This window comes from Trachurus trachurus (assembly GCF_905171665.1).
Source record: "Trachurus trachurus genome assembly, chromosome: 18".
NCBI classification, from domain to species: Eukaryota; Metazoa; Chordata; class Actinopteri; order Carangiformes; family Carangidae; genus Trachurus; species Trachurus trachurus.
Genome location: NC_139909.1, coordinates 14,205,176 through 14,222,794, shown reverse-complemented (window position 1 = coordinate 14,222,794; position 17,619 = coordinate 14,205,176). Strand labels below are relative to the sequence as shown.

At 39.3% G+C, this 17,619-nt stretch overlaps 1 protein-coding gene across 1 annotated transcript in view; it reads left to right on the top strand.

Annotated features, from left to right (window-relative positions):
- pea15 (proliferation and apoptosis adaptor protein 15) overlaps positions 1-16,833 on the top strand; it is a 49,856-nt gene extending 33,023 nt beyond the window's left edge. Inside the window, exons 2-4 of the mRNA XM_083993282.1 lie at positions 8,233-8,407; positions 8,494-8,649; positions 9,272-16,833. Of these exons, the coding sequence (XP_083849408.1) occupies positions 8,236-8,407; positions 8,494-8,649; positions 9,272-9,336 (393 nt within the window). The 5' untranslated portion in view covers positions 8,233-8,235 and the 3' untranslated portion in view covers positions 9,337-16,833. The remainder of the gene's footprint in view (positions 1-8,232; positions 8,408-8,493; positions 8,650-9,271) is intronic.
- Positions 16,834-17,619: the final 786 nt, after the last annotated feature.

The window sequence follows — 17,619 nt, the reverse complement described above, 5'->3', positions numbered from 1 at the left end:
AACAGTGCGACAGAGTCTATTCCTCCTTCCAGATCTCTGTCGGAGAGATTTTTTTGAGCCGCTACCCTGGTGGTTTTGTTGCCATGGTAAAAATCTAAAGGCTTTTCTCCATGCTGAAGTCCAGCACAGTTGGCCAGCGTTGGGTTTCTTTATGTCTGCGTGTTTGAAGGAGAGAAAAAGAGAGAGAGAGAAAGAAAGAGAAAGAGAAAGAGAGAGAGTTTCTGTTTGTGTGTGTTGTTGATATATAAAAAAAGAAAGAGAGACGGAGGGGAAGAGAGTTGCAGAGCGCACGAGCACATCTATTGATCATATGACTGTCACAATGTTGCAGTGAAGAGATCAGCAACCTCACTTTGTCTCTTTGTACTCACAAGTGTGTGTGTGTGTGTGTGTGTGTGTGTGTGTGTGTGTGTGTGTGTGTGTGTGTGTGTGTGTGTGTGTGTGTGTGTGTGTGTGTGTGTGTGTGTGTGTGGTGTTTTCTGGCACTTTTGTAAATCGTGTCACCGTGTTTTGTTTCACTGTTGCACTAAACACACTGAAAATCCTCAATAATTAAGTGTAGACAACAAAATCTCAACATACGACTTCACTCAAAATTTGAATATCGTTTGTAGGTTGTTGTTGTTGTTTTTTTGTTTTTGGATGTGTCAATCATCCTTGTGGGGGCTTTTATTCTGAAAGGGGTGAGGAGGTGGGGAGGGTGCGAGGTGAGGTAGGGGAAGGGGAGGGGAGAGGAGTTGGGTGGGTGGGGGTGGCGGTGGTTTCTGCCCTGTCGCTAGGTAACAGTCTCCCAGCCTAAAGGCAAAGCCAGGCCTGGTTTCCATGGAAACGTCATTGGTGTGGAGGGTGAATTGAGTTTTGGTGGTTGTGGTACACGTATACGTATGTATATGTGTGTGTGTATAACTGTGTGTGTGTGTGATGTGAACAAAGAGCAGCACTCAGCAGGTCGAGTGTCTGTATCTGATTCAAAATTGAAAGGGAAACAGCGAAATATTGAGGCGTGTAATGGACGATAGAACGATAAAGAGTTGATCTCTCCATGAGTGCACAAGGACTCAGATATTGTCACAGCTCACAGACCGAGATGATCCACCTCTTATGTTTGTAACCTGACATTTTCTTTATTTGTACACAATCCATCTGCATTCAAGTGCTTGGTATTGACAATATGGATTGAGTGCAGTGCTGCTGTGTGCTTGTGTGTCAAGCTGCAAGTTTTACCTTCGGTGGATGTAGCCTACAGTTGTGCCTGAATTCATTCTGTCCTTGAAGGCAACAAGAGAAACCGGGGAAAATCGGTAAACTTCAGAAATACAGAGACAAAAAGGAGAGAAAGGGGGAAACAGGGGGTCTTGTCTGGATGTATAATGGCCTGATTGCACAATGTAAAGCAGACTATGGAAGAGGAGGAGGAGGAGGTGGTGGTGGTGGGGTTAACAGTTTAGTCACGGAGGAGAGGAGGAGCTCCTCAGACAGTTCAGCCTCCATTTACACCATGAAGTCGGTGGAAGTTCATTAACGACACAGATAAACTCAACTACTCTCATGGACATGAGAAGTAAATGGTGCCTGAAGACATTATAGCCTCATGTCTGGAGAAACGGGTCATAATCACCAGCCAGATTGGGGAAAAAAAAAAAAAAAAAAACTTAAAATCAAGTCCTACAAATGAATGGTGTTTAAACACATGATGGCACATCCCAAAATATGCAAACAAATGTTGTGGAAAAGCGTCATTCTTTAGCCTTTGCTGCTACTTTAATGCTACAGTATAATGCCATACGTTTTTTGCTAACACTACACTTGGCGTGAGTTCATCCTGAGGACGGAAAAGTAGTGCCAATTAGTTTATTAAAGGTGTTAGCTACAAATTTAATTCCTCCCAGCCAGTGGGTGAAACCACTCAACACTCGCCAGCTCTCGCTCCAACCTTCAATTGTACTGGTTGCCAGGTAGATAGTAGTAGGCTAGTAGTAGCTAAAGCTAAGCTAACGCTAACCATATTTAATGGAATGGTTGGAAACACATCTGAATCATTTCACACTAACTCACCTGCAGACAAACCCGAAAAAACCTGCAGCATCACACCTGCACCGGAAATGTTACAGTACCGGCTAACCGTTAGTTAGCGTTAGCATTAGCACGTTGCCATTTTCTCCACAGAGCTACATGTATCAGGATCTGGCGCCCCTGAGCTCCACCTCACATGACATCAACGTACTAATCCTGTTGGCATTTCATGTCGACGTTGCCAACATAACTAAATGTAAATTGTATATTTTGGACTCGCCAAAAAAACTATTATTTCTATCCTATAAAAAAGATTTATGCTAAGCTAGTTAACCAGAGCTGCTGATCCTAGCTGTGTATCAAAGAGATTTGGAGGCTCAGTGTCGTCCTGCTGAGGCCTGTGTAGAAAACTGTGATCTCTTCCCTCAAGGCTGATCACAGTGACGTGTTTTTGATTTTCTACTCATCAAAATGCTTTGGCACAAATTAACCACAATAATGGATATAGCTATCATTAATGCTGCTAATGGAGTTGACAGCCTTTATTTATGCAAATAACATTTGGTTAACAGCAAACAACGCCCATACGGAAACCTGTGTCTCTCCTGTGTGTGTGTGTAGATGGTTGTGTGTTTGTGTGTGTATGTGCATTTTTGTGCATCTTTTTTTCTTTTGTTCTAAGTTTTTACCAGATAAATTTAATATATAGCTGAATAATACTTAGTAATTACAATTTCAGTGACAAACACTATCTTGCTGTCTCTCTCACAACAACACACACAGACACACACACACACACACACCACACGCAGGCAGCAGCTAGACAAAAGCATGTTTGTGTTCATGAGAATGTGAAGCACAGTGGGTCTCTATGTATGGAAGCAGTGTCAGGCTCGTCCCTGAGAGACGAGGGAGGGGGTGAGGGAGGGGGGAGTTCAGTTAGAGGGGATTTCACAGACTCTTTTTACTCAGAGCATGACTACAGTGTTACAGATAAACCAGAATGTGCTCATGTCTCTCAGGTTTCATAACAGAACCTTTCACACACACACACAAAAATTGCTGATGCGCCGTAGTCGGCCTTCAAGGACGTTGGAGGAGTTGGGTTATGACGGACAATATTTTATCATCAATAAAGCTGATCATGCACTACAGGTTTAATTTATTGTCATGTGTTTGTCTCAAATGCAAAGATATACATTTGACTGGTTGTTTAATACAAGTTATACTTTTCTATGTTGCTGTTACTGCTCATGTCATCACCTGTATTGATTATGGTTAAGAAAATATATAATAATCACATGTTACATGCAAGTAAAAGAGTTGGGAGTAAGTACACCTGTAATGATGTTGCCCCAAGAACATTTTTAAAATGTCTGCACAATAATGGTTATTATATTATATACTCATATCTGTGAGAAACTAAGTTCAATTGGGGAAAAAAGTATTCATATTGTGTTTATATCTTCCAAAAAAAAGTAATAAGAATGAAAAGATGTGTTAAAAAAAGAGCGACATGAATGATGACGACATGCATTTTTTACACAGTAGAAATCAATTACAACTAAAAGTGATCATACAAATAAGATTAAAAACAAATGTGGGATATGTTTAAATGAAAAAAATATTTAGGCTGTAAAATTGATTGAATAATAACAATAATTTATTTGTTTTTAGTATTTCTTAAGTCTGGTCCACATGGTATATGTTAATAGAAACATCCTCCGTGGCTGAGAAAGAGTTGTGCTGGGAGAGAAACACTAAATGTAGCCACTCTGTCCATTGTTGTGTTTCTCCCCCTGCTCCTCCAAAAGTACACAAAAGCAGCGCCGGTCCATTGTGGTGCAAAACAGAGAGCAGGCAGGGCGACCTGGGTCGAGAGAGGAGGCTCAGGGACCGACACACACACACACACACACACACACACACACACACATTCATTCTTTCAGTCAGCTTCCCTCCGTCACAGAAACAATTCACAAGCTCATGAGTCGAAGCGTACAAACGTGCACGCACACACACACACACACACACACACACACACAGTATTCAGACTCTTGTAGTATTCACTGGAGGTAAGGTGCATATCCCCGCTCTCTCCCACGCAGCGCTTTGTGTTGATTGAGCAAGTCGCTCTGGTTTGAGAGGAGATGAATGTGACATTTAAGACTGAGCTAACACACTCAGACACACACACATATACACAGTAAAAGCGCTCTGTCATCATTGTGCTCATGGCCTGCGGCTGAGATCGTGGATCAGACAAACCAAACCAAATGCCACCATTAGCCATTAGAGACCAGACAAACAAATCTGACCTTAAATCAGCCTCCACATCAATTACATTAACTCTCATATCTCATATCTGCTCTGGGGCCGATGTATTGTCCCATACATCATTACTGGGTTAAGGACTTTGTCAGTCTGGTGTGCACATCTATTCATTATGTCAGCATTTATCAGCTGTAAATGCTGCTGTTTGACTTACGGTGGATTTAAAAAAAAAAAAAGTGAAATCAAACTGTATTTTTGAAACAATTGAATAGTGATAAAATAGTTTTCTTTCCATCACCGCTGTCATCGTCTCTTTAGGAAGATAACATGAGGAGCTGCTGCGTCCTCTCCCGTCCATATGTCCCTGTGAACAAGCCGACGATGATTAAGTGAAGATAATATCTGGGCACAGTGTGATGAGAGATGCTTGGTGCTTTAATAAGCAAAGCTGCTGTTTCATTACCCAGATGCTGCTGCACATAGTGAATGGGGGCCCTCTGCTGGTCGCCGCGGGTAAGAGCGGCTCCCTTATATAGGTCACACCACTCACCATGGAGCTCTTCTGGGCGTTCTGTATGGCGTGTTTATCTGCGATGAGACTGTGGGGATCAGAGGCAGACAGAGCTTCGTGCCAGTGCCCATGATGCACTGCACCGAGCGGCAGCGCTCTCGCCAGCTGCGTGGATGCCAGGGACTCGGGAGTGGGGGGGGGAGGGGGTTGGAGCTGCTGTGTGTGTATGTGTGACACAGAAACAAAGATAAAAAAAGAACTGTATCTGTTTAGATTCACTTTAGCGCTGTAGGAAGACGAGAGGCGGGTCCTTGTATCGCTCCCCAAAGTTTGACGAAGCTTCCCCGAGCAGCATCCTGGGCCCTGCTAGCTGTGTTTCAGGAAGCTTAATCACGTCCACATTGCCGAACTGCTGCCTCATTAAAGGGCTGGATAAAATCACACCAAAGAAAAAGTTGAGATAAACAGGTCTTGGGAAATCCTGAGGCTGCCGTTTAATTGGCTGTTGGGTTGGAAATGTTGGAAACGGCAGCACTGCTTGGGTTTTTTTGTTCTGTGGTTGAACGCTGTTGGCAGCTCATTGTGTCTCTGCAGCTTCACTAGGCAACTTCTATCCTTAAGTTCCTGAGGTCCTTCGTCTTCAGGCTCGACAAGGAAGGGAAATTTCCTTATGTATTTCAGGATTTTGTATAATCTCTGATTGCAAAAAGGAAAAAAAGTTATGCTCGGCTCCTTAGCCCAAGTCTGGCCCATATACTGTACTGTACCTCCACATCTGGGCAGAGTCTGGCTGTTGTTATCCTCTGGTATCTTCTGATAGTGTGTGAGCTGAAATAAGCCAGATGTGGAAGTTAGATCATGCTGTATATGGCCCAGATTTGTGCCATGTGACCATGCATGTATAAGACAATGAGCACATGGGCCAGGCCTGGGCTGAATATTGCTGCTCAGAATCCAAATATTTAGTAGTCAATTCAATTCAATTCAATGTATTTTATTTGGGAGGGACAGTGCAAGTAAAATGCACATCACCGTATGCAATACAATAATGTAAACATGCCAGATTGTAGCCATTGGCTTATTTCCATCTGTTGTCCCTATATGTCCCCTAGATAAAAATAAAAACACAATATAAACAGATAATCACATTCTTAAAACAAGAGAGAACAGTACATTTAGTAGATACATCTGGTAAAGTGCGGACATGGCTCGAGTACAAAAAATAACAAAGTGCAATCAGTCGCATATAAGGCAAATTTCTATCTTTTAGATTTGGTTTTGGTTTTGGAAATCTATGTAAAACCTGATTTAATGCCAAACACACAGAAATAAAGTTATTTTTTTCATTAATTTGTTATCATAGAGGACTAAGAAAATCAGCAAAAACTCACAAATGGAACCAGAATGAAATGTGAAATTAGAGAAATGGGAAGATATTTGCATAATCAGTTGTTAATATTCTATCCATGTAATCATCGGTTTACTGCATCTGATATTCCAAGATAGTAAAGGAAGTTTTTCACCTGCACATGGAAACAGTGCTTTTGTTCCCTTTGCACGTTGTGTAAACCAGTTTCACATCTACAGTGATGTTTGCATGGATATTTACAATCGTCTGGAGAAGACGACTCCAGAATAGCTTGACCTAAATATGTTAATAACCGAGACATGAGCAGCAGCAGCAATCTGAAGCGCTGTGTCCCCGGACTGTAAGAGCCTGCCTTCGCCTCTTCCTATACTTTCTTTTGCTGCTTCCAAAGTGACGCAGCTGAACAGAGCAGACGGCCTCACAACATGTCTGAATCACTGTCTGTTTTTCTCTCTCTCGCTCTTTCACTGTGGTTTTTTTGTCTTTTTCTCGCCGGCTGCCTGCTTCTGAACAACAACTCGCATGCCAGCACACACACTCCCCTCCCCACACACACACACACACACACACACTTGACGAACACCCCATCTCTCTGAGGATAACCCAAACCCTGCGATCTTGACAAAAACACTCATTCCTTAACACTAGCCCGAGCCGCAACCACTGCATACCTATAGGCTGAATCCTTCAACCGCTGCACGGCCGCAGCATCTGAAAACCAAACCTTGAACTAAGCTCCTTTCAAATCAGTATCTTTAAACAGAACAAAAGACAATGTATACACAGATGGTCGTTTTTAAGGTGTAAAAGAAGATGTTACATGCTTGAATATCTTGCACAACTTCAAACATTGTCCGGGTACAAAATATCAGAGTATCCTTTTTACCATATATAACTCTAATTGGCCAATACCTGCTCCACTTGATGAGCTGTTTCATTATCAATACTGATCTGGTCAAGGTGGACTTACCTAGTGAACTTGCCTCTCCTCCTATAGAGATGGCAAAAACCAAATCTGATGGAGATGGAGATGTACTTCTCCAGTTAGTCCACTAGAGGGAGACAGAGCTGCAGAAGTTTCCTCTAAAGCTGGAAGAGTTGATTTGGTCAAAAGCAAATAATGACTCATTTTCCCCTGTTGGAAGGTGATGGTGTGTAGGTCATCGCCCATTTCAGTGCATTTGTAAATATATCTCCTAATTTATCTCCTAAGTCCAATGAAAAGATTCGAGCCATGTCTTTGTCCTTGCAGCACTTTCCAAATTACCGTCCCCTGTCTGAGCCTCTTAGTCCCAAGCCCACCAGTTTCTACTGAGGATGTAACAGCTCATAAATAGTCAAGTCTATTTTTTGAAGACTATAACTTCACAAATCATCTAGCCATTGTACTTTTTTTATCATATACTCAAACAGGAGTAAACTGTTACCTTATTGGGGACTGTTTTCAGCTGTGCATGAATATGCATATGGTCATCTAGTGAGTATTTATAGCAGTTGGGTGTTAATGTTTATTGTAATAACAAAACTTGCGTTTGTCTCTGTTTACAGCTATGACATATAGTAGCAAAGAGGAATTAGCTATCAGGCTTTGGTTGCTGGTTCTGGTATTTTAATGAGATTTCATTGACAATAAGTAAAATATAGAGCATCACCAGTCTTATCATTTCATTAAATCTGCCCTTTAAGACATTGTTTTGTCCTGTCCTGTCCTTGCAGTCATTTCCCCTCTCTACTAAAACACAAAGTCTGCCAACAATCATCAGTCTGACCTGAGTGAAATATTCTGTTCTCGTTGTCTTTGTGCTTTTTCATCCCACTCCGACAGTATGCTATTGTCATTAGCTAAAGAGCTCACTAACTGTTTTCCATAGTAGAGTCTGGGAAGTAGGTGGGCTGATTTGCACACCAAAGAATTTCACAACATTAGGATATTTTCAACCGCTGTTCTTTGTTTCTTCCTCCTCTTTAGTTTCTGTTGCCTCCCTCGGAAGTCGTCTTTGTTTTTCATTTTACACCATATAGCTATCTAACAGCTTCCCTCCTCTCTCTCTCTGCCTCTGATCAGACCATGGCGGAGTACAGCTCTCTGCTCAGCGAACTGTCTGAAAACATCACTAACGAGGACTTGGAGCAGCTCAAGTCGGCCTGCAAGGAGGACATCCCCGAGGACCAGAGCAACAACATCACCTCCTCCAAAGAGTGGTTCAGCTACCTGGAGAAGAACGACAAGTTGGCCCAGGGTAAGCTTCTATTTCTGTGCTTCTTATGCATCAGGTGTGATACCTTTGAGGCCTTCTAAGTGAACATAACCCTCTGACAAATGCAGATAACTTGTCATACATCGAGCACATCTTCGAGATTTCACGGCGACCGGACCTGCTGATGAGGGTGGTCGAGTACCGCACCACCGTGCTCAAGATCTCCGAGGATGACGAGATCGACACCAAGCTCACGCGCATCCCCTCGGCCAAGAAATACAAAGGTACAGTAACGCAACATCCTGTGATGTGAAATTAGATCAGATCAGCTCTTAAATTTCAGGCTACTCTGACCTTTTTTGGGATATTATTACACCTTTGACTTGGAAGAAGTTATTTCAATTGGCTTCCTGGTTTTCCAAATCCAGTACACATCTGCCATCTAGTGGCTAAACTGAAAACTGTCTCATCTTAATATACCTTGTAACTTGCAGTGGTACAAATAGTGTTTGGACCACTGATACACCAATATAATATACATATATATAACCATGTGATTGTGTTAACACTTTATAATAAGTACATTAAGCATTAGTTAAGAATTAATAAATACTGAATTCTTCATTTATAACGCATGGATACTCATTAGTATGTAGTTTATAAATACAGTTAGTGCGTATCAATGATGAGTAAAACATTTTTAACTGTGTTTATAAACTACATACTAATGAGTATTCATGTGTTATAAATGACAAATTCAGTATTTGTTTAACTAATGCTTAATACTGTGTACTTATTATAAAGTGTTACCGTGATTGTTCTACAGATTTTGTCTGTATTAAGAAAAATTGTATATAATTTTTGTCTTTCTCTTTTTGTGTTTCCACCCTCTCATCCCTAAAACAGACATCATCCGCCAGCCCTCTGAAGATGAGATCATCAAGTTGGCCCCACCCCCTAAAAAAGTGTGAGGCCGTGACGCCCAGCCCTGATCTTTGCACCTTGATTTCTTCACTCCTGGCACTCTAATCAATCGACCAACCATTTCTGACCAACCCCTCCCCTCCCCCGCTACACCAGCCCTCCCACACCCTGCAGACACACACACGCACACATACAATGCACACACACATACACAAACCTCCAGTGATGCCCCCTCCTGCACTAACACTTGCCATGGCACAGAACCACGCAGGCAGCCACCTAAAAAGCCAACCAATCAGATCGTAGCGATGCAGCCTCTTCCCAAGGTGAGGAGAGACGGGAAGCTGCGGTGGGGAAAAAAAAAAAAGACAATAAGAAGAAGAAATCCAGAGATGGACCAACGGTGTGTATGTGTGAGAAAGAGAGCCAAAGTCTACCCTAGATTTAAACGCCAAGTGGGTCAGTTCACAACGAGTGTAATCTGTAAACACTGTTATATCTGTGATGCTGTGTGTGTGTGTGTGTGCATGTGTCAGTCAAGGCTGTTATAGTTAAAAGACATCCACCTGTTTGAATTTGAAACTACAAACCATGCTTGAAACCTTAACAACCAACTGGAACTGTTGAGTTTTAATATTTCAGAGATTCAGAAATGTCAGAGCTGATACAGTAGGTAGACTCACAGGTACATATTGCCTGTACAGTGATTAGCATAATCCAGCAGTGCTTTATTTGCTTTGTTTCGTTGTTTTTTTTACTTTCACTTTGAATGTGCAAAGACTGAAAACTTCTATCTGGAGACTAAAACATGTAAATATATAGTTTACATGATCAAATGCAATTTAAAAAACAAAACTAAAGGTGATACTTAGAAAAAACTAAGTAGCCTATACAATTAACATAAACCTCACATATAGCTACGGTATAACTCTGGTTCATTTCTACAACAGTGCTTGTTTTAGTGGATAGCTGCATATTTGTTTTGGTGTGTTCGTAATGTGAAAGTAGCCTAATTGTTTGACATTTTGGGGAAATGTGCATGTTTGCTTTCTTGCTTGTGCTTCGATGAGAAGACTGAAATCACACTTAAATAAGAAGCTAGTTAGCCGGAGGTTAGCATTAATACTGGAAACAATGAAACTAGCCTGGCTAGTCTTGTTTTTTTTTTTCAATTTGGTTTTTGTATTTGTTTAAATGAAATTAGGCAATAGTGTGCTAAATGGCTTGTTGGTAGTTGTTGCTAGTGATTGACATAGCTAAGCTAGCTGTTGCCGTCTGTTTCCAGTCTTTAGGATGAGATAAGCTAGGCTAACCTGCCGCTGGATGTAGCTTCATTTTCACCGTACAGCGTGGTATCTTCTCATCTAACTATTTTTGAAAACAAATTAACATATTTTCCCAAATGTCTCACACTTCTCATGAAGCCCATATATTTCATAAAACATTATCTAATTAAGTCGCTGTGTAAGGATCAGACATATTCCTTTATTCTTATGCAGATAATTATGAGCAAATGAAATTAAATATTTTAGAAAAATATATTTAAAGTTGATTTCCATAGGAAAAGCCAATATGTGACTTAATCTTACAGTCACAGCAAAAGTTATTTTCAGAAAATACAGTATTTAGATGGGAAAATTATAAGAAGCAGTTATTTCTATACCGTAAACGCTCCCAGTCAGTAGGTTATCTTTACATCAAAAGGACCAGTTGGCATGAAAGTCTGCTGTAAGAGCTGGTTAGCGATGTAAATATACAAATAATATATTATGAGAAAATATAGCAAAAATAATATATTGACGTGCAGTTTGTGTGACATAGAGGAGCCAATTTCCGCTGTACGTTCATATTCACCATGCCCAGTTTCATAACTTTCAAACAGATTAAACAAATTAAAATGAAAAACATCTTAAGCGAGCACTAAAGTACATCTACTTTAAATTACATTAGAGAAAATGAAATATATTTTGAGAAAGTATATCAAATATTATATTTGCAGCGTAAATATGTTGTGTTTTGTGAAACATAAAGAGACAAATAACTTTTTCATGCGTTTGTTGCCATTTCATGCGTTGCACAGAAAAATAACTGACATGTATGTGAGTTCTTCTCTTTGAACGAAAGACAAATTAAAGCCTCTGGAGATAAAAAATAAAATAAGGGCAGACTGTAGTTTGGGGGGAAAAAGAAAATCATGGCATGAGATTTTAAAAAAGACCATTTCCTTTAAATAAACTGTAAATAAAATAGATTGTGACAAGGATCTCTAATGCACAGGACCGATCACGACCCGCTGACTATGCCATCCCCGCAATGCACCAACACAATAGCTAGCAAGACTGTTGAAACTAAACTATAATAACTGCTCTTTTGAACACTGTGTCTCTTTTATCCCCGCGAAGAAGCCTTAGCAGACTTTGTGTTTACCCCCAAAAAATGTTTCACGACTGTGACAGATTGTGTGCGAGGTGGAGATGGACGCAGGATCACACGTCAAGTTAATCAGAACCACTCTCACTTTTAAAGAGAGCGTCGCTACTTTTATTCTGAAATTTGCTAAGGACTTCAGTGTTGGTATATGTACCAAGTGTCTGTGTGGATCTATTTCTAGCCCCACCCCTGTCTTTGTTGTCCTCAAAGCTGTAGGATCAAAAAACAAAAATGAACCAACGACATAAAAATCTATCAATGTATGACTAATCATTTATCCCAGACCCGCTACCTCCCTCTTCCATTTCCCTCACCACCAAGATCCACTCCAACCCCAGTGCCAACGACCAAGACTTTTGTTTCGATCGCAGTTTCTGTGGTCCGTTTTCTCTTTCTTTTGTATTGCTCGCCGTATATTGTAGTGTTGGACTGATTTGTATCCTATGCATTTACGTCTGTAGGAAAACTGCACTGTAACATATCCTCCCAAACAAATCACTTAAATCTAAAGAACTGAGATCTTTTATTGTGGTGAATCAGGGTGTTCGACTCCATCCTGATATTCTCGAGTTGAGTTCGGATGACGGATGTGCTCGGAGATGTGGCACTTAAGAAAGAAGAATTCAAAGTGTGTCGTTTCGGGAAAGGAAATAAATGCTTGTTACGCAAAGTTCATCGTTTGAAACTGGTGAAGAAAAAAAAAATGTTAGACCAACTATACTGTACAACTCACATTTTACTCTTTTGCAAGCCAAGTCTTAACATAACTAAAACATTCAATAGTCCTTTAATGCCTGAACATGTATGGTAGGGTTTAGTAGTTTGCAAACAGTCGACATGTTTCTTTGCATAAAACATCCAGTTATTGTAGGCCTGATCACGCCGTTTACGGTATTGTTAAAGGAACAGTACACCCTAAATACTTAAACACTGTCATTGTTTGAATTGAGCTGGTCAACTACAGTACTTTGGACTACACTGAAATGTTAACAACTGTTTGATTGATCAAAATGAAATTTGCCGCACACATTCATGGTCCCATCAGGATAAATCTTGGAGGGTTTAGCTCATTGCACCGCACATCTAATCAAAAACTGTACAATGCAACACATTCATCTCAAATATCTCCAGGTATGTTTATCAAACTGTTGACACATGGCAATGTGACAATGTCGGAGTATTTCAGGGTGGATTTTTCCTTTAGCGTCCACACTGTCCTTCACTATAGGCCGAACCCTAAGTGAAGCGGTAGCTGCCTTCCTGTACCTTGAGCCTATTGTACACAAAGAGGGACCACTCCATCAATCACAGAGCTGATCTGAGAGCATCTTGTCAGGCTAAAGGGAGGCAGTTGTACTCACTGCTATGACCTGTGGGTAATGGTCTTTCCCAGTGTTAAAATGGATGTGATCACTGGCCATAAATGTTGGATTGTCACTCCAGTGAGGAGCTTTGGTAATTCCACAAAACCAAAATGAAGATTTTTTTTTTTCTCCAGATTTTAGCATGTTTCCATTTTCGCACAGAATATCAGCAAAGGAGGATTTGGGCCATTGCATTTTGTTTCTGTTTCTTTTTATTTTAAGTGCTTTTTGAATAGCGACTTGTGAATTTAGTATGTGACCAAGTGACTTTTTTCTTTCTCTCTATTTCAGATTTTCCGTAGGCAATGTGTGGTAGTTTGTCAGTAGTTTGACAGTAGGATTGTCCATTCAATATCTGTAAACATGGAAAAAAAGAAGAAAAAAAAGCCACCTTTCAGGACGCTCTAGAGGCTCCTGCTTGGAGCTCAAGTTGAAATGTCTAATTCAGGTTATTCACTGGAGTGTTTAAATTTCTGTCGGCATCAAAGTATGGCTGTGCTACACTCCATTCATTTTATTTTATATCACATCAATTTCCACCTTCCTTCTCCTCTAAAGTCAATGTCCATTAATGTCACCATGTGGCACAGCCCCACAACTTCATTACCAGGCACATTCTATGTTTTGGCATCGCTTTGCTTTTCCTCTGTAGCCATCGGCACATAATATATCAACATATCAGTCACAAATGATGTCAGAATTTGGATTTCCATGTACCAAGTACATATCAACTTAGTAAATGCTGCAAAGTATAAACATACTAAAACATATATGTATTTATGGTGAATACCTGATTATAATCAATATATGAGTATAGATGAAATGAAAAGGCAGATATTGTGAAGGTATTCATGTAATGCTAACAGTCAATTAAATTCCATTCAAACAAAATTATCATTCTCCCTTTAGGATAAAACTGTGTTTTTTTGTTTGTTTTGTTTTCTTCCATTTTATTAGGTTGTAAATATGTATTTTGAATATATATCACTGTGTTTGTTTTGAAATTGATTAATTTATTTAATGCCTATATATTGTTGTTTTTACATATCCTGATTTTGTTTTACTAACAGTAAACAAGTCAAGGAGATGAAAACAATGTGCTTATCTAATGTTAAGCAGGCCATGCATCAACACTTTTATAATCCATGTTATTCTCTTCATTTATGTTTTTGCTGTTTTGGCTTTGGGTGATTCTTTTACAACAACAAAAAAAATGATATTCATTTCATTGTATTTACTGATATGTAACATATTATGTTTTACTGTGTTGTATTTGATCAGATGTGTTGTGGTCACTGCTTGTAAAATGATTTTATTCAGAGAGTTTCCAAATCATGACAAAAGATAAACATGGTCACCGAATCATAATCTGCCATTTTGTTCGTACAAGACATGTTGTCACTTGCACATTGCACCAAGAGCAGAGTCTTAAAATGTTTGGCTGGGTGCACGTAGAGAGTCAAAGAAATGTTGACCACTGATTTTTGTCTTTTGAAAGCAATTTGAAACAAATATGCTAGGTTTCATCACATTTCTTTGAATACTCGATCATTAGTATTTTGTTACACAAATTTCATTTTGTTATGTATTAAGTATTTTATCATTATACTAAAAAAAAGATGGAAAAAAAGACAATAAATTGGATCAAAAATCAGGCAACTGACAACCCTCATCTGAACAATAAATAGACTGTCTAGTTTTGGTTAAAGCCTCCAGAGTGTACAATATTGAATGGCATAAATAAGTATAAATGATTGTTATAATTATGAATAATTGTGTATAGTAATTAAATGAATAGTTGCTACAACAAAACTTCAGTTTAGCTCAAACAAGATGGCTACCTTCCAAGCTAGCTGACCCACAAGCTCGTCAACTAAAGTTAGTTTTTGCCAAGCTAACAGTAGATAATTAGATTGGTGCCAGTAGCTGAGCTTGCTAGCATGGCAGGCTTCTGGGGTTATGGTTAGGTGCCTGTCATTGGCTGAATGAATATTTTGAAATAAAAAATGAAAATAAAATATTGAACACATACTATTGTAATTGCAATTCACAATTTCTTGGTCAGTTTATTTCGATTTATCTATTCAATATTGAACGCTCAAGGCTCTGTGGTTTTATTAGGTATTTTTGTTTTTAAAGTAAGGTATTGGTGAACGGTGCGTGGATGAAGTGAAGACGTAAATAGAATCAGTGCTGGGTAGAGTTGTGTGAAGAATTGTTTTGGGGGTTTTAGCTGCTGTTGTAGAGCAAAACATGTAGTTCATAGTTTGGGAAACATCTTTGGTATGGGTGTGTTTGTGTGTGTGTGTGCACGATGTCACACATCAACAGCTAGCGTAGTGTTGTTTTGAATGTGGCAGGTCTTGCACAAGAATGCTGTACAATGGTGAGATGTAATCAAAAGGTAATAAGGCGTGTCAGTTGTAGGAATGCTGAATGTACGGTCCATTATCGGACGATGTGTTGTGCAGCTTTTGCTTGCAATTTTGAATTGTCACAAGTCTGAGTTACATGAAGTTGTATGTTCCTAAATATTGTGAACTGGCTTTTTTTTTTTAACTTGCTCAGTTACGTTTATCTGGAGCTGCACAGCAAAAGAAAGAAAAAGAATTTGTCTTTGTTTTCATTTTGGCAAATAAAGTTTACGTTTCATGCACAAAAAAGAAGCAAGTTGTACCACATTGTAGGTAAAAGTGCCAACTTCATTTAGTTGCACACTGCTGGGGTGTAATGACTTGAAATCATGACGTGCTTGACTTCTAGCATTTTCTCATGAAGTTTGTAGTGAACAATCTTTGCTTCAGATGGTCACAGTAATGTTTGTGGCTTGATCAGACGTTTTCTTAAGTGTGCGTGTCTTGCAGTAGTGAACAGTAGAGGCTACTTTGAAGTGTTGTGTTTTCAATGCTAATTCGATCTTTCTAACTTCGGACTGGTGTGATCTGTCAACGTGGTTGAACAGGAAGCTGAAAAGACATTCCTGCGGTGGCTTATGGTGAGTTGGCATCTAACAACTTGGCTTCAGATGAAAGGACGCATAGGTTTGGCGGTGTTTTGCACAAGTGTGAGGACAAGACTTGAAAGTCAAGCTGAGTGTTTATTGCACTACTATTGTGGGTGCAATGCATCTATGACTTTTAAAGTAGCAGAGATTTTCCCAAAATGCATTTACAGCCTTTTAGACTGAAATTCTTAATTTTCAGCTGCTAACTGGACTTAGTTGGAGGAACATCGTCAAATGTGAAGATTTCAAGTATAAATTTCACAGTTTTAACTGAAGTAACGTTGCGGAGTTTCATTCACTGGCGCAGAGTGTCAGTCACTCGGATGTTTTTTCTCGTATACTGCCTGTTTTTTTTCCATGTGCTTAGTCCTCTAATGGTGTAGCAAGTGACGGTTGTTGTCCATACCATTGTTTCATTGAAGACTTACTGCTCTAAAACAATATGAATATTTGATTCTCGCCTGTTGGAAACTGGTTTTGGAGGCTGTGACACTGTGCTTTAACAATGCAGTGAGGAGTGTCATCCACATCCATTACTACATTTTCACATACACTTCACAACATTAACCCTGTTGGATGCCATGGGCTCAATGCTGTTAGAAACTTTTGCTAAGGTTTCCCTCTCATGGGGCAAGAAGTACTTCAGGATTTATTTTGCAATGACTGCAACAAAATATGATATGAGGTATTATTAAAACAAATATAAAGGTGTGGCTTTTTGTCATGATTTAAATGAGACTGAACTGAAATTATGCCATTTTGTCATTGTGCTAAAATGAATATAAATATTATATATTAAAATATATTTGCTAACCTATACTGTGTTGACTAATGCTGCATTCTTTGTATGAATGAATTAAAGATTATTAAATCCAAATATAACATTCAGTAGTAATCAACAATTCAGTGTTTAAATGATTTCAATTCATGACTTGTATATTTACAACAGCACTGTGAAGGGAAACATTCTGAAACTGTGGGAGAACCCCGAGACCAAAAAAACCCAATTCTTCCATCTTCCCTTACTTTTCTCCACTGTTGCTTTCCTCTACTGTACACTTTCATTCATTTGGTAAACCAATGTCCAAATGGAAAAGTGCTGTGTAAAGTGCCCACAGATGCAGTTTGGGTAATTTTCATCAAACAACTGAGTTACGAATTTGTTTAGAAATGATGATGACGACGACGGTTATTATTTTTGTTGTTTTTACTAAACATTAGTAATTATTTTAATATATATAACTATTTTAGGAATTACAAAACCATAAACCGTATTGGTTGGACAAAATAAGCTCTAGACTTTTGAGACTTTTTATTTAGACCTTTAAGTATTTGTTATAAACGTATACAAATATGACCAATATTACCAGGAGATTCATCTTGAACGTAAGAGGGGCACTAGTACTTTTCCATCACGAGCACTAGTTGCAAACCGACAGGTTATTGCATTCATAAAAGTCCAGCATGACTGGTGTCACAATACCTCATTGTTTTGTTTTCTAGCTTGACAATATTTACTGTGTTCAAATTCT